We start from the raw sequence: 25,716 nt of genomic DNA, 5'->3' as shown, positions 1-25,716 counted from the left end.
TAATCTGACGACGAAGGAGTTTCATAATCTGACGACGACTCACTGGGCGCTGTGTTCGCGCAGCATGCAGCAATATAGTCCCTATCGTAGTCCCTCGCGTGGAGCAACACCTTAAATGCACGCACCCCTGACATCTATTTCATCTCACCCAAGATTGGATATGGGTGAAGATGCGGATGTGACAAACCGAGCAGGACCAATAGGTCCTGGTGTTTTCCTCCGTCCGGTCACGGACCATAAGAATACGGAGCAGACATTCCGGGATATGCTGCTCCCAGTACAGAAAAACGAAACAAATACAAACACATGTACACTGAGGTGGCAGCCGCTGGCCGGAACGCTAATGTTGTGTGGTCCCGGGTCCATCCGGTACAGAGAATAGATTGAACTTAAGTATGAAATCTAACGGTCGACCGATCTTTTCCTTCTTACATTACTGTAAAATTTTATTGATTCCTCTTTGGGCTCTAATGGTTTATGTAGATATTTTAAGCGGCCTGTGAATTCTTTGGACGTTCTACGTGCTCCAATGGTCTCTTCAAAATTTTATATAGCCCTTTATGGACTCTAAAGATTTCTAAAGCCTCTATGGGGTTCAAAGATTTTTATAGACATTGTTTGAGCCCTCTATGGGCTCTAACGATTTCTACAGCAATTTTTTGGGCTTTCTACAGTCCCATATGGGATCCTTGAGTAGAGTTGTGCCAAAGGAACTATATGGAACTATCTCGTTCACTTCGCAGTTCCAATGGCCCACCTTTTTTCTTTGAACAAACTGCGTATACTTACTATCACACGTTATATTTAATGATGTTACTCATACGCTTTGGAACTAGTACCAGGAACTAGGAACTAGATGGCCCAACTCTATCCTTGAGTACTCAAAAGGCTCTTTTAAATTATGTAGATATTTATCGAGCTCCCTACGGGCTCAAAAGATTTAAAACAAGTAAGAAAAGCGTTAAGTTCGGTCGGGCCGAACTTTTTATACCCTCCACCACAAATTTCAGCCGTTTCGGTGGATTAATGTGGCCACTACCATCAAAATACCGAAATTCGGAAGGTACCGTTCTATGGGGGCTATATGATGGCGTGGACCTATACCTACAAATTTCTGGGGTAAAGTTTTATACGCCTAAAGAAGACTAAATACAAAATTTCAACCATTTCGGTGTGATAATGAGGCTAAAACGTTCAAAATATCGAAAATCGGGAGATTTGTATTATGGGGGCTATATCAACACGTGGACCTATATAAACATTTTATGGTAGAAATGTTTCTTAGCCTCTGGAAACACAAAATACAAAGTTGCAACCGATTCTTTGGTCAAATGGGTCTAATACATTCAAAATATATTAAAATGACGCGTACTATAAGGGGTCTTATGTGGGGACTATACCAAAACGTGGACCTATACAACCCAACTTTGGTAAGAATGTTTTCTGGCCTCTGAAGACTAGGGTGTCCAAAACCGAAACCGGTTAACCGGTTACCCGGTTTTGAGTTACAAAACCGAAACCGGTTTTTGCCAAAAACGTCATTTTCGGTTAACCGAAAAAACCGGTTATTTGTGTCGGTTAACCGGTTTAAAAAAATAGTAATATTTTTAATATTTCATTACAATTGTATTCTTGAAGGTAAACTAAATTAACTAATGCCATGTTCATACCAGCATTTGAATCACGTTGTTCGCTCTCATAATTATGTACACGAATTAACCAGTTCATACGACATTGTACACAATTCATAGCAACATGATTCATATTTTCCTACTTTTTATTTACTGAATTTAATGAAAGTTTCAGCCAAAAGACGAGTAATATTAATTGATATAACCTGAAACAATATTTGTCCTTCTTTCAGATATCTATTTAATATTAAATAAAATTATTTTCTTTCATCTTTTCTATTTTTCTCACAATTTTAGTGTTTTCAGCGCATTTTTTAATTTTTCTATTTTCAAAATTATCGAGAGAGAGACCTACCAAAATAACTTTTTGGTATATAGACTTTCTTTTTTGTTTCTAAATTTGAACGCGAATTTGAAACGGTGGACAAGAAATGCAATTTCAATAAAATAGAACAGAAAATTTGCTAGGATTTGAATGTATACTAATCGTTAAACCGTTTACTTTTCATTCATGTTTTGCAGGTTTTCTAAAGATGTTTAGGTTTTTAATAAATTTTTAAATCTTATATTTTTCCTGTCATAATTAATTTATATCGATAAATTCTCTCATTTGTTAGAGATGGGACATATTTTATCGTCGTTCTGAGAGTAATTTTTATTGAATAATGTACAAAAATCGTTGTTCGTTCGTTTTGTATGGGAAATGAAGTAATTATATCGTAATTTGGGGTCGAACAACGAATAGAGAGCGAATTACCGTCAGTCTGAACAAGGCATAACACAAGGTTCGACAAAGTTTTAAATGTCAGGTACCTTTAAATTTGAAAAATATTTTTGTGTAAAATGTAGAGTTGTGTCAATTAAGTTCACTACGCAGTTCCAATGGTACACACCATTTGCATAAAAAAATCTGCGTATACGTTATATAACACGTTAGTTTTTATGAAGTTACTCATACGTTTTGGAACTAATGCAGTGAACTAGGAACTAAAGCCATAGTAGCTACAATTTAAAACGAATGTTTGGTCCAACTTAGTCATTATTCAAATAGCCGCCGAATTTTGAATAATTTCATGATAATTTGAGATTGGCAAAGCAAGACGAAGAATCCGAACTTAATAAAATGTAAACTCAATTCTTTTGGTACACAATTTTATATTTGTTAGGGCTTTAACTATCCTTAGGGCAGAATTTCGGTCTTAATATTGCTGTCCCCACTTCGAGGTTTATTGTCAAATAACAAGGATATTATGAGATAATTATATAATAATGAAGTCGTTATACTTAATTTACCCCTTGCCGCACATTTTTAATCAAATATATACCTATTATGAGCAAATTTGTACCTATTTAACAAAACCGGTTTAAACCGGTTAACCGGTTTTGAAAATGTTTGAAAACCGAAAACCGGTTTTTGAAAAAATTGAAAATTTCGGTTAATCGAAAACCGTTTTGTTTGGGAAAACCGGTTTTTTGGTCACCCTACTGAAGACACAAAATACCAAATTACAACCAATTCGGTGGTAAAATGGGCCAAATATCTTAAAAATTCCTTAAAACGACGACGCGTCACGCGTCATTTTGTATGGGGGCTATACGAAAGCGTGGACCTACATAGCCCGCTTTCAATACCAAAAGTCCTACGTAAATATAACATATTTTCCCAAAATTTCAATCCGTTCGGACGCTAGAGTGATTTCCACAGACGGACAGACAGACAGACGGACAGACGGACGGACATGGCTATATCGATGTAGAATTGCACGCTGATCAAGAATATATATACTTTGTGGGGTCTACAATGATTATTTCGAGTAGTTACAAACGTAGTGACAAACTTAATATACCCCCATCCTATGGTGGAGGGTATAAAAATATATCTATGTTCTCTATAGATTTGTATTGAATATTTTACTGTTCGGATCACTTATGCCTACTGGGGTGTTTTCGGAAAATATCTATGTATGAATCGTATCTTATTTGGAAATCAAGTTCTTTTCAATAATATTTAATTTTGTTATAGAAATAAAAACTTATTTAATAGCTCTAATAATTTGTAATTAATAATGCTTTGCTTTTAGATAAATTAAATATAAATTTAGACAGACTGAATATTCTGATGAAAAAAAAAACAATCAACACAATATTTTACATCAAATCTAAATGTTGTGAAATTCATATAAAAGCCAACAATCGACAATAAAAATACTTAGTTAATTTAAAAGCTCTAAACCAAACTAAAAGTGTCATGAATTCATTAAATATTGGATTTTTCCTAACTCTACTGTTTGTGGGAAGTGTAAGAATTTCCGCTTTATCTAAAATTTATTATTTTACTTTATAGACTTGTCTCTTAGATTTACTCTGAAGACATTGCTAAACATGTTCAATGTTTGGAGAAAAACAATCTCTCACAAGAGGAGTTTGTTACCATGGCAAAGGCCGCTATAGCAGAATCAAACGAGAGTGATGATGAACGCATGAAATGCTATACCCATTGTATTCTAGAAAGTTGGGGTCATTTAGATGAAAATGGAAAACTTGATCTGTCCACACTTCGTGAAAAAGATCGTATGACCGAAGAGGATATAGAGATGGCCAAGAAATGTAAAAATGACAATGAAAGTGTGGAGGAGAAGTGTGAATATTCCTATCAAGTTTCCACTTGTATTGCCAAAGCAATGAAACGTAAAGACATTGAACAAGCTGAAAAAGCGGAGCGGAAATAGAAGAAGAATAAGTTTTTTTTTATTTTAATAAAGTGTTAAATTATTTTAATAAAGTGTTAAATTATTTTAATAAAGTGTTAAACTCCTTTCGCAGCTTTAATCGGGAATTCTTCAAATGTTTAAGACAACAAAACTATAATTATGAATCGATTTGTTTAATGTGAAGATTTAAAGTTTTTAACAGGCCAATGATTTTAGATGTTTTTGTTGTGACATTTACCATCAAAATTAGTTTTATTGTTTTCTTGAGTAGCACTTAATATTTTTGAGGCACCTCCAAAACATGGTTTTTAAACGGTTCAAAAGCAACTTCTGGCGAAGAAAAACGTTGACCACGCATTTTTTTCTTGATGTGCGCGAATGAAATGAAGTCATTGGGTTCCAAGTAAAGGATGTACGGCGGATGACCCATCAATTCGACGTTCTGTCCGGTCAAAAAGACGCTGGTTTGAATCGATGTGTGAGAGTTCGCATTGTCATCATGCAGGAAGGCTACATGGTCTTCTATAGGAAGACCACATGGTCACATGGTCTTCTATAGGAAGACCACATGGTCACATGGTCTTCTATAGGAAGACCACATGGTCTTCTATAGAAAGATCACATTGTCTTCTATAGGAAGACTACATGGACTTATGTAGGAAGACCACATTGTCTATAGAAAGACCACATGGTCCCCTAGAGGAAGACCACATGGTCTTCTATAGGAAGACCACATGGTCTTCTAGAGGAAGACCACATGGTCTTTTAGAGGAAGACCACATGATCTTCAATAGTGTAGTATATAAGGTAACCCTAGTCAATAATATGATAACAACTAGTACGTAAGATGCACTTACTTTTAATTACGTTACGTTAATAGTAACTAGCTGTAAGTCTCTGATTGTACCAATCACTCTCATCCATCATTCTTGTCTACCAACTATTGATTCTCATTGTGAAAGCGAAAGTGAACGGACGTAACATCCGAAAAGAATAAAGTGAAAATAATTAAAAATCAAATATAACGGTGTTCTTTCATTCCTCAACATCGCCACAATAGGAATACCACATGATTTTCTATTGTCTCCTATAAGAAGACCACATGGTCCTCTATAGGAAGACCACATGGTCTTCTATAGAAGACCATATGGTCTTCTATAGGAAGACCCCATGCCTTCTATTGTAAGACCACATGGTCATCTATAGCAAGACCACATGGTCTTCTATAGTAAGACCACATGGTCTTCTATATGTCTTCTTCCTATAGGAAGACCACATGGTATTCTATGGGAAGACCACATGGTCTTCTATAGGAAGACCACATGGTCTTCTATAGGAAGACCACATGGTCTTCTATAGGATGACCACATGGTCTTCTATAGGAAGACCACATGGTCTTCTATAGGAAGACCACATGGTGTTCTATAGGAAGACCACATTGTCTCTATAGGAAGATCACATGGTCCTTCTTTAGTAAGATCACATGGTCTTCTATAGTAAGACCACATGGTCTTCTATAGGAAGACCATATGGTCTTCTATAGGAAGACCACATTGTCTCTATAGGAAGATCACATGATCTTCTATAGGAGGACCACATGATCTTCTATAGGAAAACCACATGGTCTTCTATAGGAATGCCACATGGTCTTCTATAGGAAGACTACATGGTCTTCTATAGGAGGACCACATGGTCTTCTATAGGAAGACCTCATGGTCTTCTATAGGAAGACCACATGGTCTTCTATAGGAAGATAAAAACGAAATGGTCTTCTATAGGAATACCATGTCGTCTTCTATAGGAATACCACATGGTCTTCTATAGGAAGACCACAGGATCTTCTATAGGAAGACCACATGGTCTTCTATAGGAAGGCCACATGGTCTTCTATAGGATGACCACATGGTCTCCTATAAGAGACCACAGGATCTTCTATAGGAAGACCACATGGTCTTCTATAGGAAGACCACATGGTCTTCTATAGGAAGACCACATTGTCTATAAGAAGATCACATGGTCTTTTATAGGAAGACCAAATGGTCTTTTATAGGAAGACCAAATGGTCTTCTATAGGAAGACCACATGGTCTTCTATAGGAAGACCACATTGTCTCTATAGGAAGATCACATGGTCTTCTATAGGAAGACCACATGGTCTTCTATGGGGAAGACCACATTGTCTCTATAGGAAGATCACATGGTCTTCTATAGGAAGACCACATGGTCTTCTATAGGTGGACCACATGGTCTTCTATAGGAAGACCACATGGTGACCTATAGGAAGATCACATGGTCTTCTATAGGAACACCACATCGTCTTCTATAGGAACACCACATGGTCTTCTATCGGAAGACCACATGGTCTTCTATAGGAATACCACATGGTCTTCAATAGGAATACCACATGGTCTTTTATAGGAAGACCACATGGTCTTCTATAAGAACACCACATGGTCTTCTATAGGAAGACCACATGGTCTTCTATAGGAACACCACACTCTATTTTATAGGAAGACCACATTGTCTTCTATAGGAAGACCACATGATCTTCTATAGGAAGACCTCATGGTCTTCTATAGGAAGACCACATGGTCTTCTATAGTAAAACCACATGGTTCTTCTATAGAAAGACCACATGGTCTTCTATAGGAAGACTACATGGTCTTCTATAGGAAGACCACAGGATCTTCTATAGGAAGACCACATGGTCTTCTATAGGAAGGCCACATGGTCTTTTTAGGAAGAACACATGGTCTTCTATAGGAAGACCACATGGTCTCCTATAGGAAGGCCACATGGGCTTCTATAGGAAGACCACATTGTCTTCTATAGGAAGACCACATTGTCTATAGGAAGACCACATTGTCTATAGGAAGACCACATGGTCTTCTATAGGAAGACCACATTGTCTCTATAGGAAGATCACATGGTCTTCTTTAGTAAGACTATATGGTCTTCTTTAGTAAGACCACATGGTCTTCTATAGGAAGACCACATAATCTTCTATAGGAAGACCACATGGTCTTCTATAGGAAGACCACATGGTCTTCTGTAGGAAGAACACATGGTCTTCTATAGGAGGAAACACATGGTCTTCTATAGGGAGAACACATGGTCTTCTATAGGGAGAATACATGGTCCTCTATAGGAAGACCACATGGTCTTCTATAGGAAGAACACATGGTCTTCTATAGGAAGACCACATGGTCTTCTATAAGAATGGTTTTCTATAGAAATACCTCTTCTATAAGAATAGCTTCATTGTATTCTTCAAGAAGATCTTATGGTCTTCTATAAGTTTTTTTTATGGATAGGTCTCAAGATTCTTCACAGTTTATGGCCCTCTACAGGAAAACTTCATGTTCTTCTGTAGAATATTCTCAAGGCATTCTTTGCAAAGATGACAAAGACCTCATGAACTTCTAGAGGGAGACCAGTGATCTTATAAAGGAAGAGATAATGGTCCTCTGTGTGAAGACTTCAAAGATTTCTTCAAAAGGGTCTTCTATAGGAAGACCACATGGTCTTCTATAGGAAGACACATGGTCTTTACACGAAGACCTTATGGTATTCTATAGAAAGAGCTCACGGTCTTCTTTAGAAAGACATCTTTGTCTTCTATGAGAAGACCCATTAGTCTTCTATGGGTAGAACTCGTGGTTTTTTGTAAGAAGTTCTCATGGTCTTCTATAGAAAGACGCCATGGCCTTTTATTGAAACTTCACACAGCCTACTACAGGAAGACTTCACGTCCTTCTTTGGAAAGCCTTAGAAGGCATCATGGTCATCTATGGGTAGACCATTATAGTTTCAGAATCCGCAAAACTTCCCAGGTGTAAGCATCTTCCATTTAAAGATGATTCAAGAGCACTGTGATTGTTTTACCAAGAATGAAAATAGTAATTAGAGCTTTCATGGCATTTGTGGGATTTTTTTTAGCTTTTTAATTTATTATTAATTTAAAAAAAAATCCCCATACTGGTGTTTTGTGATTTCAATTTCTAATTTATATGAAGTCAGATTTTGTATTAATAATTATCATAATTTTAATAGCGGTGCATTGTAGTGGCCCTTGCATGCAATTATGAAATTAAACTATTTTCACAATTCATACAAAAACAAATATTTCATGTCATCAACATTTCAATGAAGTGTGTAAAAGCAGCTGGAACAATATTTACAATGTATTGTTTCAAAACTTTTGGGTGCCTTGCAATTGCAGTTGTATTTTTGTTTCAAAGGGTGGGTAAATTATTAACAAATATTTTAAAAGCAAATAAAAAAACTAATCAAATTAAACTTCACCTTAGATCTACTCAGATGATATGACCAAATACCATGCATGTGTTGAACAAAATCAGCTGACAGAGGATGAACTCAATTCATATTGGATGCAATGAAGGCTGGGTCAACTGATATCAATCCACGTTTCAAATGTTACATTTATTGCATGATGGAATCATGGGGTCATGTTGATGAAAATGGAAATTAGATGTTGCCACCATAAAGAGACCAGAAAATATGACCAATACAGAAGCACTGGACAAATGCTATGACAAACATGGAAGTAATGGTGAAAAATGTGAATACGGGTTTTGTGTTATAAAAATATTGGAAAATATTTAAGATAATTTTCAAATATCTTCTATAATGAGATAATTTAGATTTTTGAAAATGTTAATAGGCAGAGAAGAACAAATTATAAACAATAATAATTACCAAATAACTGTAATGCGGAAAGGTTCTTCAAAACGAAAACTACAACTAAACTAAAGTAAGAACCGTGTTATGTTCGGCTGGGCCAAATTTTTTATAACCTCCAACACGAACTGTATTGAAGTAAATTGGAACAATTAGTTTCATTACGTTTATGAAAGTACTAAGCTCTTCCTCTTATTCCTTGCAGGAGCAAAATATCTTAAATTATAATACTTGCAACAAATTATGAAATACTGGCTAGACATATGTGGATAGTTTTTTTCTATATTCAGGGAACACAAAATTATTACAAAAACAAGTAAGAAAAGTCTATAGTCGGACTGAGCCTACCATGGGATACCCTATACCACTATCCCTGGACAATCGCTCTCCACGGAACTTCTTTTCAATGATTGTGAAAATGTAATAATCAAATATCAGATATGTAATGTATAATACTTATGACCAAAACCAAAAAGTTATCTAGCATGACAAAGACATTTTTGTAGCAGGAAAGGAAAATTTAGTTCACACAAACTAAAATGTAATGAAACCCACTTATGTAGTACTACTACTTCCGTTGTTTAACCGCAACGTTATTGAAATTTTTACCAATTTCACACAAAAGTTTCAATCCATTTAACCCGCTAAGTATTATATGATCTTGACGTTGGTTTGTACGCTTCTTCTTCGTCATAAACTCAAACTTTGTTTAAAATTTTGCGGGTTATTATTTTGCTACAAAATTGGTTAAAATTTTGTTTTTGGTCCATTTCATCCCCTGAACATTTCACGATCACCACCAAAAACTAATCATTTCTATTCTGGCCCGAACCCAACCTCCTTAAAAAATTCGTTACAATCGGTCCATGATTGCGGCCTTAAGCTTGTTTACAATTTTTAATGGACGGACACACATCCGTAAATCGCTTTATCTCGTCGAGATATGAATTTTGGCATTCCAAATAAGGGGTCTAGGACGAATATTTCGTGGTGTTACATAAACTTTTGGAGAGACAATATGTAGCATGGGATAAAAATGTTTTTCTGTACACAGAACCCATTATATATTAAGCAGTAGGACCGTTATCTAGCAAACACTTTATTGCAATTTACATCAGAGGAAAGGTCAGTAGTTTTTTCCATATGTAGGCTACTTTGCGAAATATATATGTCCTCAAGGAATTAAAATATCGACCAAAAATAAAATTTGTATATTTTTCATACAAAAGTAATGGTTCATTTCACCCGCTAAAGAATAGCAGATCATCATTCAAAATTGTAGGCATCTTTTTCGACCTATACTCTTACCCGGTGCAAAATTTCGTGACTATTGATGTATAATTGCGACTTCTAGCGAGTTTATTATTATACTACAAACAAATAACGGAATATATTAGGCTGTAACTCTGTTATCTGATCATTCACACCAACATAATTGGCATCAATTGAAAGGTCAAGCGTTCCACTTTCAAGTATATCTCACTTGTCCGGAATGTCACTTCCAGGAATTAAGATATAAGATGTATATTACAAATTTTCACAATTTTCACACAAAAGTTTTGGTCCATTTAACCCTCTAAATATTATCCGATCGCCATCTCAAATTGCAAGCATCTCCTTTGTGATATACTCTTACCTTATTTAAAATTACGCGTTGATCGGACTGTTATTGATATCTACAGAGCCGCTAGAAAATTGGATAAATATTATGTTTTTGGTCCATTTCACCCGCTAAATATTTCACGATCATCACCAATAAGAATAGGGATCTATTCTGATCTGAACCCGACCTCCATACAAAATTTGACGATCGGTCCATAATTGCGGCCTGGATCGTGTTTACAATTTATAATGGACAGACGGACGGACGGACACACATCTCAAAATCGCTTTATCTCGTCGAGATATGAAGATTGGTATACCACATTGGGGGTCTCCGACGAATATTTCGCGGTGTTACATGAATTTTTACCAAAACAAACTTATAATACCCTTTTCCACATTGTGGTATAGGGTATAATTAACAAACATTTCTGTAAAAAATTTGACTAAAACCTTCAAAAAAAAAAAAAAAAACAAAACAAAACAGAGGGCTACCCTTATATGGGGGTTATACCAAAAAGTGGACCTATACTTTCTGCGTATTTGCAAGGGATGTTTTGTACCTGTAACGAAAATCGGAAGTAGCGTTCTATGGAGGCTGCATAAAACGTTGGCCTGTACCGAGACCAAATGTCAGCCATATCGGAAGCGTATTGAGGCCACAACCTTCAAAATACTGAAAATCTGTGGGTACTGCTCCATTAGGGGTTATATGCAGGCAACCGCAACCCGCAACGAAGAATAAATACCAAATTTCAGAAATTTCGGTGGGATATTGAGACCACAACATTCAAAATACTGAAAATCGGCAGGTTCCGCTATATGGGGGCTATATATATATAGAGATGTGGACCTATACCGACGAAATTCAAGCGGAAAGTTGTTGTACCCGCAACGAAGAATAAATTTCAGCCATTTCGAAGGGAGATTGAGGCCACTACCTTCAAAATAATGAAAATTGGGAGGTACCGTTCTATGGGGGCTTTATGAAGGCATCGATATATTCTTATTAATTTCAGGTGGAAAGATTTATACCATCAACGAAAACAAAGTACCATTTTTGCCTTTTCGGTTAGATATTGAGACCACAATCTTTAAAATACCGAAAATCGGGAAGGTACCGTTCTATGGGGGCTATATAAAGACGTGGACCTATTCTGATTCATTTCATTTCAAAATAATGAAAATTGGGAGGTACCGTTCTATGGGGGCTTTATGAAGGCATCGATATATTCTTGTTAATTTCAGGTGGAAAGATTTATACCATCAACGAAAACAAAGTACCATTTTTGCCTTTTCGGTTAGATATTGAGACCACAATCTTTAAAATACCGAAAATCAGGAAGGTACCGTTCTATGGGGTATATATAGAGACGTGGACCTATTCTGATTCATTTCAGGTGGAAAGTTTTATACGCCCAACGAAGACTGAGTATCAATTTTTGGACTTTTCGGTTGGATATTGAGACCACAACTTTCAAAATACCGAAAATCGGGAGGTAGTGTTCTATAGGGGCTAAATAAAGGCGTGGACTTATTCCGACAAAATTCAGGTTGAAAATTTTATACCACCAAGACTAAGTACCAAATTGCAGCCTTTTCGGTGGGATATTGGGACCACAATGTTCAAAATACCGAAAATCGCTATGTACCGTTCTATGGGGAGTATATGAAGGCGTGGACCGATATAGTCCATTTGCAGTACCAAACATCCTGGGAGTGATAGAAACTGCTATATCAAATTATAAAGTTCTATCTTTAAATGTGAGCTGTATATTGTTTCCGACCGTCCGGACGGTACCTACAATGCAATAGCCCGGTCTGTGAAAATATATGCGGCGCCAGTGTGGTCTGTAAAGTTAGCACTACGCAGTGAGAGAAGATTCAAACCTGCCAGAATGCTGCCCTAAGGACTGCAACAGGGTGCCTCCTTATGACCAGAGCTCCGAATACTCGCTCGAATTCCACTCGCGAGTGAAACTTTTCTCGAATTGGAGCAAATTGAGGGGGGTTACTTGCCCCCTCCCCACCACCAAACAAAAATTTATCCCACCCCCTATCAAACTTGCCCAAAACCCACCAAAAAAATTGCACCAAAAAAAAAAATACCACCTCACCCCAAAAAATTTCACTCGCGAGTAAATCGAAGCTCTGCTCATGACACCAGTGGACCATCTTCATGAGGAGACGATGATTTTACCGGTGCGTCAACACAATAAGATGTTGTCGATGCCGTACCTGCTTGGGTGTTATTGCAGTGAGCATCCCTGTTACCATTAAATCGTAACAGGGCTTCCTCCACTCATGTACGTCAGGAGAGATCTTCATGATCTAGAGAGGTCCGTCCAAAGGTATAAAATAGAACCTCTAGACCAACGAGCTTATCAGGCATGCTTGCATAGCATTCACACTGACATGGTTGCGCGGGCAGTACAGAGATACAGTGTGAATGCCGTACTTGGAGACCACCACCCATCCATCACAGCAGAAGAACGCCAGCTGCCAAGGCAAACACTAGTGGTTTTAGCCCAGTTAAGATCCGGAGGATGCAGCCGCCTCAATTTGTATTGGGCCCGAATTGACGCCACGATACCCAACACATGCCCAGCATGTGGATTCGGACCACACGACATTTGTTCAGCTGCCCAGCTAACCCCACTCACCTGTCTCCTGATTCCTTATGGACGCAACCAGTCCAGGTTGCAGAATTCTTGAATCTGGATACAGAGGAACCTAATAACTGAAATAATACACGAACGAACACATTTGCGTTGCTACAACAACAACGGTCGGACGGTCAGACGGGAGGACGGACATGGTTATATCGACTTAGAATTTTATGTTGATCAAGAATTTACATATATACTATATGCGGTCTTGGACTTATCTTTCGATGTGTTACAAACAAATATAATTATACTCTCCATATAATAGTTCCCACGGGGGTAAGCGGAAACCTCTCTAACATCACGATTCGATATATAGAAAACCTTCAGGGGGCCTTCTGTCTATGGAACATTCTCTGGTGATCCGCTGTCTATAGAAGTCCTTCTGCTGTGTACGGAGGTCTCTTTCCTCTATAACACTTTCTGGAGTTTTTCAATTTACGAAAGACCTTCTCGAGTATTGTAATCTATAGAATGCCTTTTTCTACCTATAGAAGGCCTCAAAAGCTTTTCTATCAACAGAAAAAAACTGTTTTGGAGTCTTCTTTCTATCTATAAAAAATTTTCTGAGAGTCATATACATGTACAAATTCCTCTAAAAATCGTCTATTTAATGAATACGTTCAAAAGTTCTTCCATCTATTGAATACCTTAGGAAGGGTTTCCATTTATGTAACTTACTAGAAATCCTCCTTTTTGGAAGTTTTCGGTATATGGAAGACCCTCTAATGGTCTTCTGTCAATAAAAGATCTTCAGGGGCATTCTGCCGATAGGAAACCTTCAGAGGGTCTTCTGTCTATGGAACATTCTCTGGTGATCTGCTGTCGATAGAAGTCATTGTGGACTGAACTTATTAGATTCTGGGAATCGTCTGACTGCAAAGAACTTCTGAGGCTCTGTTGTGTATAAATTAACTTCTGGGTGTCTGCTTCCTTAAGAACACACCTTGGGAGTCATCGGTTTTTGTTGATATTCAATAAAAGACTTTTTAGGGGTAAATGTCTAAAGAAGATCCCTTAGAGATGTTCTGTTTATAGAAGATCTTCTGCTGGCCTCTTCCGAAAAAGGGTTTTGAGGTTTTCTCTCTACAGTAGGTAATATTAAGAAGACTTTCTAGAAATCTCCATTTTAGGAGGTATTTTTCCTAAAGAAGATATTGAGGAGGTCTTCTGTCTATATACGATTTCTTGAATGTCTTCTTCATATAGTAGAGCTTATACTCGTAGAGGATATATAGAGACTCTCAGAGTGTCTTCTGTGCATAGAAGACTTTCGACGGGCCTATATCTAGGAAGGATATTCTTTTGAGTGTCTTATATCAAAAAAGTCTTAGAGGAATTCTTCTTCCTCTAAAAAGAATTCTGGCATTCTTTTATCTCGAAAAGACCTTCCGATGTTACCTATCATATATAATGATTCTATCCTTGAAGAACAACCTGAAGGACTATACAGGGCCCATTAGAAAAACTATTGCATATATATCTTTGAAAACGCCAATTGTGGGGATTTTCACCAGAAAGAACGGCGGTCGTGAGCCTCGAAAATATTTCAATTGTGGAAATATTTTCCTCAAGATTCAACCACCAAGGAATAATGAAATGGAAAAAAGGAAAGAAAAATGCAATGTGTAAGAAGTTTGGAATAAGAACAATAATGGTTCTTTATTGAATGCTTTGAACAGCAATGACCGCTTACCAAGGACAACAGTACTGGTTGATGCTTAGTTAACAAGTGTTTTATTGAAAGAAAATATAAAGAAAACTATGCGGAGAGAGCACATAAAGTACGCTATTTAGCTCAAAGAGAATATCTCTCAACGAAAATCAGAAAACTTTATTGGGGTGACCAGGCGTCCAGATTCTGACGTAAACAATCTTATTTTCGAGTTCTCATTCCTTTAGAAGAACTTCTACTGGTCTACTGGTCATCTGATTGCCTTTTATCTACAGAACACAGTCTGCGGTTCTATCTTTAAAGGATATGCTGAAGGTCTTCTAAAAATTGAATAAAGTCTTGATGTCTTCTATTTAAAATATGCGGACTTCATTCTCATTCTTGTACAACTCAATTTGTTCCAGTTTTAGCTTTTTTAGGATTTTAGACAAACTTATTTTAAGTCGGGTACAAAAGTTCAAAAATTTTCTGTAAAATGTGTGAACAATAACTCTCGAAGGGAATAATCGATTCGATCCAAACTTGGCACTTCATATCAGTCCTTACAGATATAGTTCATTTTCGAACTCCCACACAATATTCAGAAAAAGTGAAGTTTAAGAGCTCCTCTCGTATCGTTTTTCAGCAAGTTGTCCTTGCGGTCCCTTTACAACGACACAATTTATTGGTGGGGTAAGACAATGCTTCCTGAAGAAGTGGCCTAAAAGCTGCAAGAAATACTGGCCGCACAACTAAAACGACAGATCCGCAAGATAACTCATGTAGGAAGTTTCTTAGTTTCCTGTCATGTATCAGGTGGGAATATGGAATATATCGATTCCGTCCTTCCCGGAATTTGTGAAAAGTGCAGTTTTAGGACTCGTCTCGTACATATTTGAAATTATTCGCAAAAAAGCTGTTTTCACCGTTCCTATTACAACGGTACAAACTTTACCGGTAAGTCCATATTTCCTGAGATAATGGACCAGAAACTGCAATAACCCTGTGTGTTGTTTTACAGGTAGCACTGTAGCTTATGTGCCAATTTCTATTAGCCGGTAGAAAGCAATGAGTTTCTAGTTGTGCTGTTTTGATCTAAGTACAGTTTTTAGGTGGTGGCAATACGTTTTCAGAATGAGTTTTCTTTAAGCACAAATTTACAATTTATTGATTACACTGTCCGACAGCCAAAATTACACTTGAACCGGACTATACACGTTTGAAAATATAGGCAAAATGGAGTAAAATGGAATTTTTAATTTTTCGTTTTCTCATCGTTTTGACTTTTTAGAGGTCAAACAAATTTCAAAGGTAAACATTTTTCAAAAAAATATTTTAAATACTTGTACTCGTCGTACGATGCTGGTATTGGTGTCATATTATAGAGGAGAGTATAGGCTTTATATAATTATTATAAATTATTGCATGCCAAGATAAAAAGGACATCAAAAATATCCTTGAAAAATTAAGTCAAAAGTGAGCATTTTGGCAGGCGCATATCTTCTAAACCGCGATGAATTTTAATTTGTTCATGGAGGCACAGTTTCAGCTCTTGTCATAAAGAATATAAATTCTGGACACATGAAATCCACCAAACCTCATCTTCATCATCTTCTATAACTTTTTCTAGGGGTTTTACCTTGGCGATTTTGACCTTGAAAATGAGGTTTGGTGGATTTGAGCTACAACCTCCATGAGCCTCCATGAGCAAATTAAAATTCTTCGCGGTTTAGGAGATATGTGCCTGCCAAAATGCTCACTTTTGACTTATTTTTTCAAGGATATTTTTTATGTCCTTTTTATCCTGGAATTCAATAATTTATAATTATTATATAAAGCCTATACTCTCCTCTTTAATATGACACCAATACCAGCATCGTACGACGATGACAAGTATTTAAAATATTTTTTTTAAAAATGTTGACCTTTGAAATTTGTTTGACCTCTAAAAGGTCAAAACGATGAGAAAACGAAAAATTAAGAAAAAAACATTATACTCCATTTTGCCTATACTTTCAAACGTATAAAGTCCGGTTCAAGTGTAACAACATTTTTTGAAAACTGTCGGACGGTGTTATTAGTGATTATTTTCCTTCCAAAAAAGTTGTATAAGGTCTAGTGAACCCGCTCCCCCGACTGTGTTATGAACAGTTATTTTCCTTAGCTGTAAGTGTGATATGATATAATATTGAATTCGTTCAATACAGACTCTTTATCTTTTGTTTATTGCAGAATAGCAATAATTTCTATTATTATTGAACGAAAATTCCAGCTTCAATGGAATCTAACTTTTAGATAACAACAATAGCACCCAATATATAATTAAAAAAGTGTGCAACACCTTCTAGTTTGTATATAAAAATAAAAAACAGACAATTGCATTCTATAAAAACCTAAAGGTCCCCTCAGAGTACCACGAATTAGCTATGCATTTTTTCAACATTGCAGTTTGTGTGGCCATAGCAGCCGTAATCTTTATTGCAGGGGTAAAAAATAATAAAAATTATGTAATTTTATAATTAAAAAAAAAAAAAATATTTTTTTCCTTTAGACATCTGCCGATCATCCTGCTTGCTTGGACAAAAATGGTCTTTCCCAAGATGAATTCGACGCCATTGTCAAGTCTTTGGAGGATGGTAAAGATGATGCCGATTCCAAGTTTAAATGTTACACCCATTGTATGATGGAAAGTGATGGCCTTCTGGATGGTAGCGGAAAGTTTGATGTTTCCTCATTGGATGATGGTGCAGATAAGGACGAGGCGGAGAAATGTAAAAAGGAACATGATGGTGTTGCTGATAAATGTGAATATGCCTTTAAATTGTCCAATTGCTATTTTAAACATCAATGAAAACCATAATATTAAATGATAAGATTTAGCGGCAAAAAAATAAACCAAATAAAAATGTAATGGTTCAGCAAATACATATCAAAGTAAGTATGTACATTACATTAGGGCGATAACCAAAAAAAAAAAAAAATACCACGCCAGTACCATGTGCGGAATATATTGTCCTGATAGGGAAATCTGGTATCTAAATTCGATTCGGTGAAAAAAGTGAAATAGCTTATTTTATAATGGAAAACTTGAATGCAAACGGTGTGGAAACTTTTTTAACGGTAAGGAAAAATTGGAAAAAATGGAAAAAAGTTATAACCCTAATATGCATATGTTATAAATCCACTACATGACATTAGTGGACAATCTCCATGGTGAAGCGAGATTTTGCCGCTGCACCAGTGAAAGCAGACGTTGTTGGTGAAATATTTGCTTGGGTGTTATCGCCGTGAAGCATGTAAGTTACAATCTTGTGGACTGGAGATCTTTATATCCTCAGCATTTATGCTAACGAGGGACAAAATGTGCCTCATTGAAATAATGATTTTGGACCCCAAGTGTTTTTTGACGAAATTCGTTTCAGACAATTTGGAATTGATTTTGCCATGTCCGTCCGTCTGTCTGGTTGGTTGGAGCGCACGATAACATTCGAACGGATCAACCGATTCTGTCCAAAATTTGGCTTTCGTAATATTTTGTCCAATCTTAGTCTAAGTTCGAAGATGGGTCATATCGGTCCACTTCTTTCGGTACCTTTCTCCACAAAAGTTCGAAAATGTTCGGAAAATTTGTGCGCACGATAACTCTTGAAGGAAGAAAACGATTTGGTCCATACTTTCCACATCGTGAAATTTTTAGCAGACTTAGATGAGGTTCCAATATAGACTCAATCGGTCCACTCCGTCGGGTACCTCCCACACAAAATTTAGAAAAAGTTTAGTTTAGGACCTGCTCTCGAATCGCTTTGATTTTTATTGTAACAACTTGTATTCACTGCCCTACATACGGCGATACAAGTTTCATCAGGGGCAAGTCCACATATTTTCGAAAATTGCAGAAAACCTTTATGACACAGTGTGCAGGGGTTGGAGCGCAAGATAACTGTCGAACGGATCTGCCAATTCGGCCCAAAATTTAGCCTTGGTAATATTTTGTCCAAACTTAGTTTAAGTTCGAACATAAGACATACAGGTCCACTCCTTCAGGTAACTTCCCCACAAAAGTTCAGAAATGTTCGGTAAAATTTTGCGCACGATAACTCTTGAAGGGAGTGACCAATTTGGTCCATACTCTACACATCCTCACTTACAAACTTAGCTGGCCCATTACAAAACATTTGTTCCATAAGCCGAACTAAAAAAAGATCTCCAACTCTCTCTGTTTAGAGCTTCGCTTTCTGGATTACCGCGCCTTTTCATCTCTTCATCCACTTGTTTGCGCCATCTATTCTTTGGCCTGCCAATTCTGCGTGCACCGCCATGCGGCCAGAATTTATACGCCTTTTTAGTGGGATCATCATCGCTCATTCTTATGATAGGCCTAGCCAACGCAATCGCTGCATCTCCATATATTTATCTTTACTGATGTCGTTGTATAGCAGATACAGCTCGTGATTCATACAGATTGGTCCATAGAAGAATTTTTTCTCTGCTTGCGCAAGTATCCAGTCTTCTGAACCATACATCAGCACGGGTAGTATCAGTGTTTTGTAAAGCGTTGTTTTTGTTTGACGAGATGTGGCTTTATTCCTAAACTGCTTACTCAGACCGAAGTAGCATCTGTTAGCCAACACTAGTCTTCTTCGTATTTCACATCTGATGTTACTTGTTGTGTTTATGGCGGTGCCGAGCTATACGAAGTCCTTTACTACCTCAAAATTGTAGGTACCAACATTCACAGATGGTGCGGGGTTTGTGGACATATTGCGCGTCGACACCATCAACTTGGTCTTCTCGCCGTTTACCAGACCCACTTTAGCAGATTATCTTTCGACTTTTTCAAAGGTATCAGTTACTTCCTTTACCAATCGACCTATGACGTGATTGTCGTCGGCATAAACAAGTAACATATGCCTGTTTGTATATATTATGCCACTTCTTTTCACCTTCCCATCTCGTATAACCTTTTCCAGCAGAATATTAAAAGGATCACACGAGAGCCCATCAACTTGTCTGAAACCTCTTTTAGTACCAAACTCTTCGTAGAGGTTCTTTCCTATTTTAACTGGCGATCGAGTATCAGTTAATGTCATTCTAAAAAGCCGCATGAGCTTTGCAGGGATTCCAAATTCAGACATGGCTTGGAATATTTTGAACGTAGCGGCTGTCGAAGGCTGCTTTGTAATCAACAAAAAGGTGGTAAGTGTCGATCTGTATCTCTTGGGTCTTCTCCAGGAATTGCAGGGTAAATATCTGGTAAATAGTGGATTTTCCAGGTCTAAAGTCGCATTGGTATGGCCTAATTCTTTCATTGACCATAGGCTTTAGTCGTCCTCACATTATCCCTGACACTATCTTGTAGGCAATAGGGAGAAGACTTATGCCCCTTTAGTTAGAGCATACAGTCTTATCTCCTTTCTTGTGGATAGGGCACATGATGCTCAGGTTCCAATCGCCAGATGGAGCTAACTAGCTGACGCATACACCTTATCAGTGTGTCGCCTCCGGTTTTGAACAGCTCGGCTAGTAAGCCATCGCCTGCTGCTGCCTTATTATTCTTCAGCCGACTTATTGCTGTCTTTACCTCATCTTGGCTGGGCGGTATACATTCAATACCATCTTCTGGGATTGGATCTGTGGTATCTTCGTCGACTTCGTTACAATTGGATACCAACAGTTTGGAAAATGCTCTTTCCATGTCCTAAGCACACTATCTGTATCAGTTACCAAATTACCTTGCTGGTCTCTACAGGAGGATGTGCCTGTACCAAAGCCACCAGTTTGATATTTCACTCTTTTGTAGAACTTTGAGACTTCATTCTGGCTCCTGTACATCTCGATTTTTTCACACTCTCGTCTTTCCATCTCTCTCTTTTTCCTGCGGAAAAGACGTTTCTCCTCTCTCTCTCTCTCTCTCTCTCTCTTTCTCCCGATACCTCTCTCGTGCGCTACGCGTTGCTACTGATTGTAAAGTATCCCTATATGCCGCATTTTTCTCTTCGGTAGCAGCACGACACTCCTGGTCATACCATGGATGACTTGTAAGTACTGAATTTGCGGCTGTTTGCATGGAGTGGGCAATGTTTTGTCATTGTCCTGATATATTATCGGAACGAGGAGTGCTTTGATTAAGCATTTGAGCCAGTTGAGTGGAATATGCTGTGGCTATCTGTTGTGTTTCCAGCTTACCGATGTCCAACTTCCGCGTTGTACCTGTTCGTGCTTTATTTGTAACGTTTAGACGGGTACGTACCTTTGCTGCAACAAGGTAGTGGTCCGAATCTATGTTTGCTCCTCGGTACGATCGTACATCCAACACGCTCGATGAATGTCTTCCATCTATCACAATATGATCAATTTGATTTCTTGTTCTTTGCTCTGGAGACAGCCAGGTGCCCTTATGAATATGGAGATGTTTAAATCTGGTGCTGCTAACTACCATGTTTTTTGCAGCTGCAAAGTCTATCAGTCTCATACCATTGTCAGATGTTTCACTGTGGAGACTGAATTTCCTAACTGTTTGGCCAAGATATTCTCCTTTCCAATTTTGGCATTAAAATCGCCTAGAATAATGTCATGGGCAGGGCAACGGTCATAAGTTTCTTCTAAGCGAACAGACCAAAGATATATTTTACACATCCTAATATGTCTACCAGATATATATCAGGTTCGAATGTGGACTAGGTTTGTCTACTAATTCTGGTAGCTTCCATAAAAAAATTCGGATAAGTTTACTTTAAGACCTGCTCTCGAATCACTTTGATTTTTGTTGAAGCAACTTGCATTCACTGCCTAAATTACGACGGTAAAAGCTTTTTAGAGGCAAATCCATATTTCTTGAGAAAACAGCCCGAAAGGTGTAAAAAACCCTGAAGCGCCATATGTAGTGGCTGGCGTGTACGATAACTATTCGTCGTATTTTGTCAAAACTTAGTTTCAGTTCGAAGATGGGTACAACTAGTCCACAACTTCCGGTACTTTCCCACAATATTTAAGCAATGTTACTACATAAAATGGTATGCACGATATCTCTTGAATGGGGTAATCAATTTTGTCAAGCCTTGGATCTCCTAATATTGTGTTCAAATTAAGTTTAACTTTTAAAATGGCCTATATCGGTCCTCTCTTTAAGGCACCTCCTCCACAAAAGTTCAAAATTTGTGTCTAAGTGCAGTTTAGGGTCTGTTCGAAGAACCTTTGGAAATGTATACCGCTGCTGTTCGTTGTGATCCTGTTTACGGAGATATTATGTTCTCCCTGGACAAGTCCAAGCCTCCTTGCATACTGGCCCAAAAGTTATACGATCACCCGCTGAAATAACTAGTGGACGCGATATCTATCGAAAAGATATGACTCCCAAAATAAGATCCACTTTCATAATGGACTATGTTGGTCCATTCCTTCAAGTACCTCCTCCGCAACACTTTTGAACTTTTATCCTAATCCACATTTTGATAGAAGACAGTTTTCTATTTATAGGAGACCTCTCTAGGAGGTTCTCTATTTATTGTAAACCACTCCAAGATTTCTTCTATTTATAGAAGACCACCTTAGTTGTCTATAAGGGATCTTCTACTTACAGAAGACAATTTTAGCCGGTCTTCCATTTACCCCTCACGGAAGCGTGCTATTTTAGAAGACCACTTCAGGGGATCTTCTATTTATAGAAGAACATTTTAGAAGGTCTTATATTTATAGAATTCCTTTTAGGAGGAGATATTCGATCCTAGAACGTATCTTATTTTTAGAAGACCGCTTTTGGGAGATCTTTTTATATAAGGCCATTTTAGCAGGTCTTCCTCTTATAGAAGCCCATTTTAGGAGGTCTTTGACTTATAGAAAATCAATTTGGGGGGTCTACTATTAATAGAATACACCTCTAAAGGATCTTCTAAATGATCTTCAACATATAGAAGATATAAATGGAAGACAATTTTCGGAGACGCCGGACGCCTTCTATTTATCGAAGAACATTTTAAGAGGCCTTCCACTTATATAACACCATTTTTGGAGGCCTTCTATTTAGAGAAGGCTGCTTTAGGAGATTTACTCGTAATTTATAATTTGTAATCTTCTCAACTAATACTTCCTGATTTTGTTTTTAGTTTGTTTCCTTTTTTAAATAATTTTAATTATTTTATTGACATGAAAAGTGACATTTTAATGAAAATGTTATTATTCAAATAAAATTGAATTGCAACAGCATGAAATGTGGTAATTAAAAGCTTTATTCAACTCCTATAAAAACCGTGAAGTTCAATCGACACCATAGCAAAAGTAGAACATTGAGCGTAAACCTATCATTATGAATTTGCTGAATATTGTGTTTGCTGGCATTGCTGTTATCACATTGTTCGCTCTAGAGGTAAGAATTAAAAAATAAAAAAATCTATAATTTCAATACTTAGATCGAACTAGAAGATAAAGATCAGAATAACACCTTTTTTAAACACAGCTAAAGATACAAAGTGAAGTTCTAGAAAAGTGGATATGATGTCCTCAGCGTTATACTTCCCCATGAAGTTCCAATTTGGACTAACAATAACAACTGCTTTACACCTTCAAACTTTGCATAACCCAAGCTACATACATTTCTTAATAACTTTTCAGACTTCAGCCGATGATGATGCTGAGCAGCATGCCAAGTGTCTTCAACAAACTGAAATTTCTGAAGATGAATTCGATACGATGAGAGATGAAGCCTTAATTGATAATTCGATTGAAGTGGATACCCGTTTTAAATGCTACACCCATTGTATGCTGGACAGTTGGGGTCATTTAGATGAAAATGGGAAATTAAATCTTGAGGCATTGGAAAAAGATGACGCTATGAACGAAAGTGACGTGGAGGCAGCCAAGAAGTGTAAAGAAGAACTTGACAACATAACGGATAAGTGTGATTATGCCTTCGAAGTAACCACCTGTGTTATAGATGAAGTGGAATATCAGGATTAGAAAATTATTTTAAAGGCTAACTATGTTTTTGTATTGAGGCTGTGATAATAAAGATGGACGTGGTTTAGGATGTTAAAACATATACTGAAATAATTTATTCTTCTTTAAACTAAATTCTCAAAATGTTCAATATTATTTTTCCGATCAGTTTTTAAAAATTAACCTTTGAAATTCCCTATTTCGGCTCAAAGTGAGATTTAAATTTTTAGAGGCCTTTGGGATACCTTTAGGCTCGGAGAATTTTTAGAGGCCTTTGGGATACCTTTAGGCGTGGATTTTTAAAATATTTTTTAGAGGCCTTTGGGATACCTTTAGGCGTGGATTCTTAAAATAATTTTTAGAGGCCTCTGATATACCTTTAGGAGTGGATTTTTAAAAGAATTTTTAGAGGCCTTTAGGGATACTTTTAGGCGTGTATTTTTAAAAGAATTTTTAGAGGCCTTTGGGATACTTTTAGGCGTGGATTTTTAAAAGAATTTCTAGAGGCCTTTGGGATACTTTTAGGCATGGATTTTTAAAAGAATTTTTAGAGGCCTTTAGGGATACTTTTGGGCGTGTATTTTTAAAAGAATTGTTAGAGGCCTTTGGGACACTTTTAGGCGTGGATTTTTAAAAGAATTTTTAGAGGCTTTTGGGATACCTTTAGGCGTGAATTTTTAAAAGAATTTTTAGAGGCCTTTGGGATACCTTTAGGCTTGGATTTTTAAAAGAATTTTTAGAGGCCTTTGGGATACCTTTAGGCGTGGATTTTTAAAAGAATTGTTAGAGGCCTTTGGGACACTTTTAGGCGTGGATTTTTAAAAGAATTTTAAGAGGCCTTTGGGATACCTTTTGGCGTGAATTTTAAAAAGAATTTTTAGAGGCTTTTGGGATACCTTTAGGCGTGAATTTTAAAAAGAATTTTTAGAGGCTTTTGGGATACCTTTAGGCGTGAATTTTTAAATAAATTTTTAGAGGCCTTTGGGATACTTTTAGGCGTGGATTTTTAAAAGAATTTTTAGAGGCTTTTGGGACACCTTTAGGCGTGGATTTTTAAAAGAATTTTTAGAGGCCTCTGATATACCTTTTCCTCGGGGGAGCCTGTAACCCCTAGAGGACGCGTCCCCAGGTGGCGGATAGGGGAATGCTTCCCAGATATGGGTGGTAAGAGGGAAATCAAATACTTCTCGCGGACCAACAGGTAGCGGTGTCTGTTTCCACAGTGCGCGGCTGCAAACAGCGTCTGTACTCTAAAAAGAAGATAAGGGGAAATCACTGATGTATTATCCCTTGAAACCCATATTACAATGAATGCAGAAACAAACATATGGCCCTCAATCTCCGGTAACTCGAGGGTGCTAAGAATCCCCGGAGGTAAAACTAAAACGAAGCTTAACATTGGTACTTGGAATGTTAGAAGCCTTTGTGAGTCAGGCAAACTAAGCAACACAATATCCGAAATGGAAAGACTGAATATAGATATCCTAGGTGTTTGCGAAACCTGGAAATTCGAACAAGAAACATAGGAATGGTGTTGGGATTATCATTAGAGGGAACATTTCCAAAAGCGAGGTAGGATTTTTTCCAAAGTCAGATAGGACCATGATGATCAAAATAAAAGCAAGACCGTTCAACATCGATATAATTCAAGTATATGCTCCCACATCAGACAGAAGCAATGAAAAATAAATGTTTTATGGGGAAATAGAAAGTCTTGTTAAACTTACAAAACCCTGTGACGGCGATAAATCCCTGCACTCATTTTTGCCTACACATTCTGTAAATATTTCAATAAACTATAATACGGAAACTTGAGCTCTT

The 25,716-nt window shown here is 37.2% G+C and overlaps 4 protein-coding genes across 5 annotated transcripts in view; 3 read left to right on the top strand and 1 right to left on the bottom strand.

The window, feature by feature from the left end:
* Positions 1–25,716, bottom strand: part of LOC141404970 (uncharacterized) — a 1,496,028-nt gene that overhangs the window by 878,869 nt on the left and 591,443 nt on the right. The window lies entirely within an intron of this gene.
* Positions 3,773–4,434, top strand: LOC141404790 (general odorant-binding protein 57c-like). Its single transcript, XM_073988509.1, has 2 exons — positions 3,773–3,930; positions 3,989–4,434. Exons 1-2 carry the CDS (start codon positions 3,880–3,882, stop codon positions 4,358–4,360), a joined length of 423 nt encoding a protein of 140 aa, XP_073844610.1. The 5' UTR covers positions 3,773–3,879; the 3' UTR covers positions 4,361–4,434.
* LOC141405794 (general odorant-binding protein 57c-like) lies at positions 17,308–17,891 on the top strand. The gene is made up of 2 exons (XM_073990500.1): positions 17,308–17,450; positions 17,516–17,891. Exons 1-2 carry the CDS (start codon positions 17,391–17,393, stop codon positions 17,813–17,815), a joined length of 360 nt encoding a protein of 119 aa, XP_073846601.1. The 5' UTR covers positions 17,308–17,390; the 3' UTR covers positions 17,816–17,891.
* LOC141404999 (general odorant-binding protein 57c-like) lies at positions 23,178–23,932 on the top strand. Its single transcript, XM_073988907.1, has 2 exons — positions 23,178–23,326; positions 23,572–23,932. Exons 1-2 carry the CDS (start codon positions 23,267–23,269, stop codon positions 23,914–23,916), a joined length of 405 nt encoding a protein of 134 aa, XP_073845008.1. The 5' UTR covers positions 23,178–23,266; the 3' UTR covers positions 23,917–23,932.

This window comes from Musca autumnalis, unplaced genomic scaffold (assembly GCF_047663935.1).
Source record: "Musca autumnalis isolate F117 unplaced genomic scaffold, ASM4766393v1 scaffold_5, whole genome shotgun sequence".
Taxonomy (NCBI): domain Eukaryota; kingdom Metazoa; phylum Arthropoda; class Insecta; order Diptera; family Muscidae; genus Musca; species Musca autumnalis.
This window is presented reverse-complemented; position numbering and strand designations above follow the sequence as displayed.

Bases quoted from the DNA above. Each gene is read 5' to 3' on its own strand.
- LOC141405794 (XM_073990500.1), top strand. From the start codon at position 17,391: ATGCATTTTTTCAACATTGCAGTTTGTGTGGCCATAGCAGCCGTAATC. The intron at 17,451-17,515 runs GTAAAAAATAAT...TTTTTCCTTTAG, and splicing joins CCGTAATCTTTATTGCAGGG to ACATCTGCCGATCATCCTGC.
- LOC141404999 (XM_073988907.1), top strand. From the start codon at position 23,267: ATGAATTTGCTGAATATTGTGTTTGCTGGCATTGCTGTTATCACATTG. The intron at 23,327-23,571 runs GTAAGAATTAAA...ATAACTTTTCAG, and splicing joins TCACATTGTTCGCTCTAGAG to ACTTCAGCCGATGATGATGC.
- LOC141404790 (XM_073988509.1), top strand. From the start codon at position 3,880: ATGAATTCATTAAATATTGGATTTTTCCTAACTCTACTGTTTGTGGGA. The intron at 3,931-3,988 runs GTAAGAATTTCC...CTTGTCTCTTAG, and splicing joins CTCTACTGTTTGTGGGAAGT to ATTTACTCTGAAGACATTGC.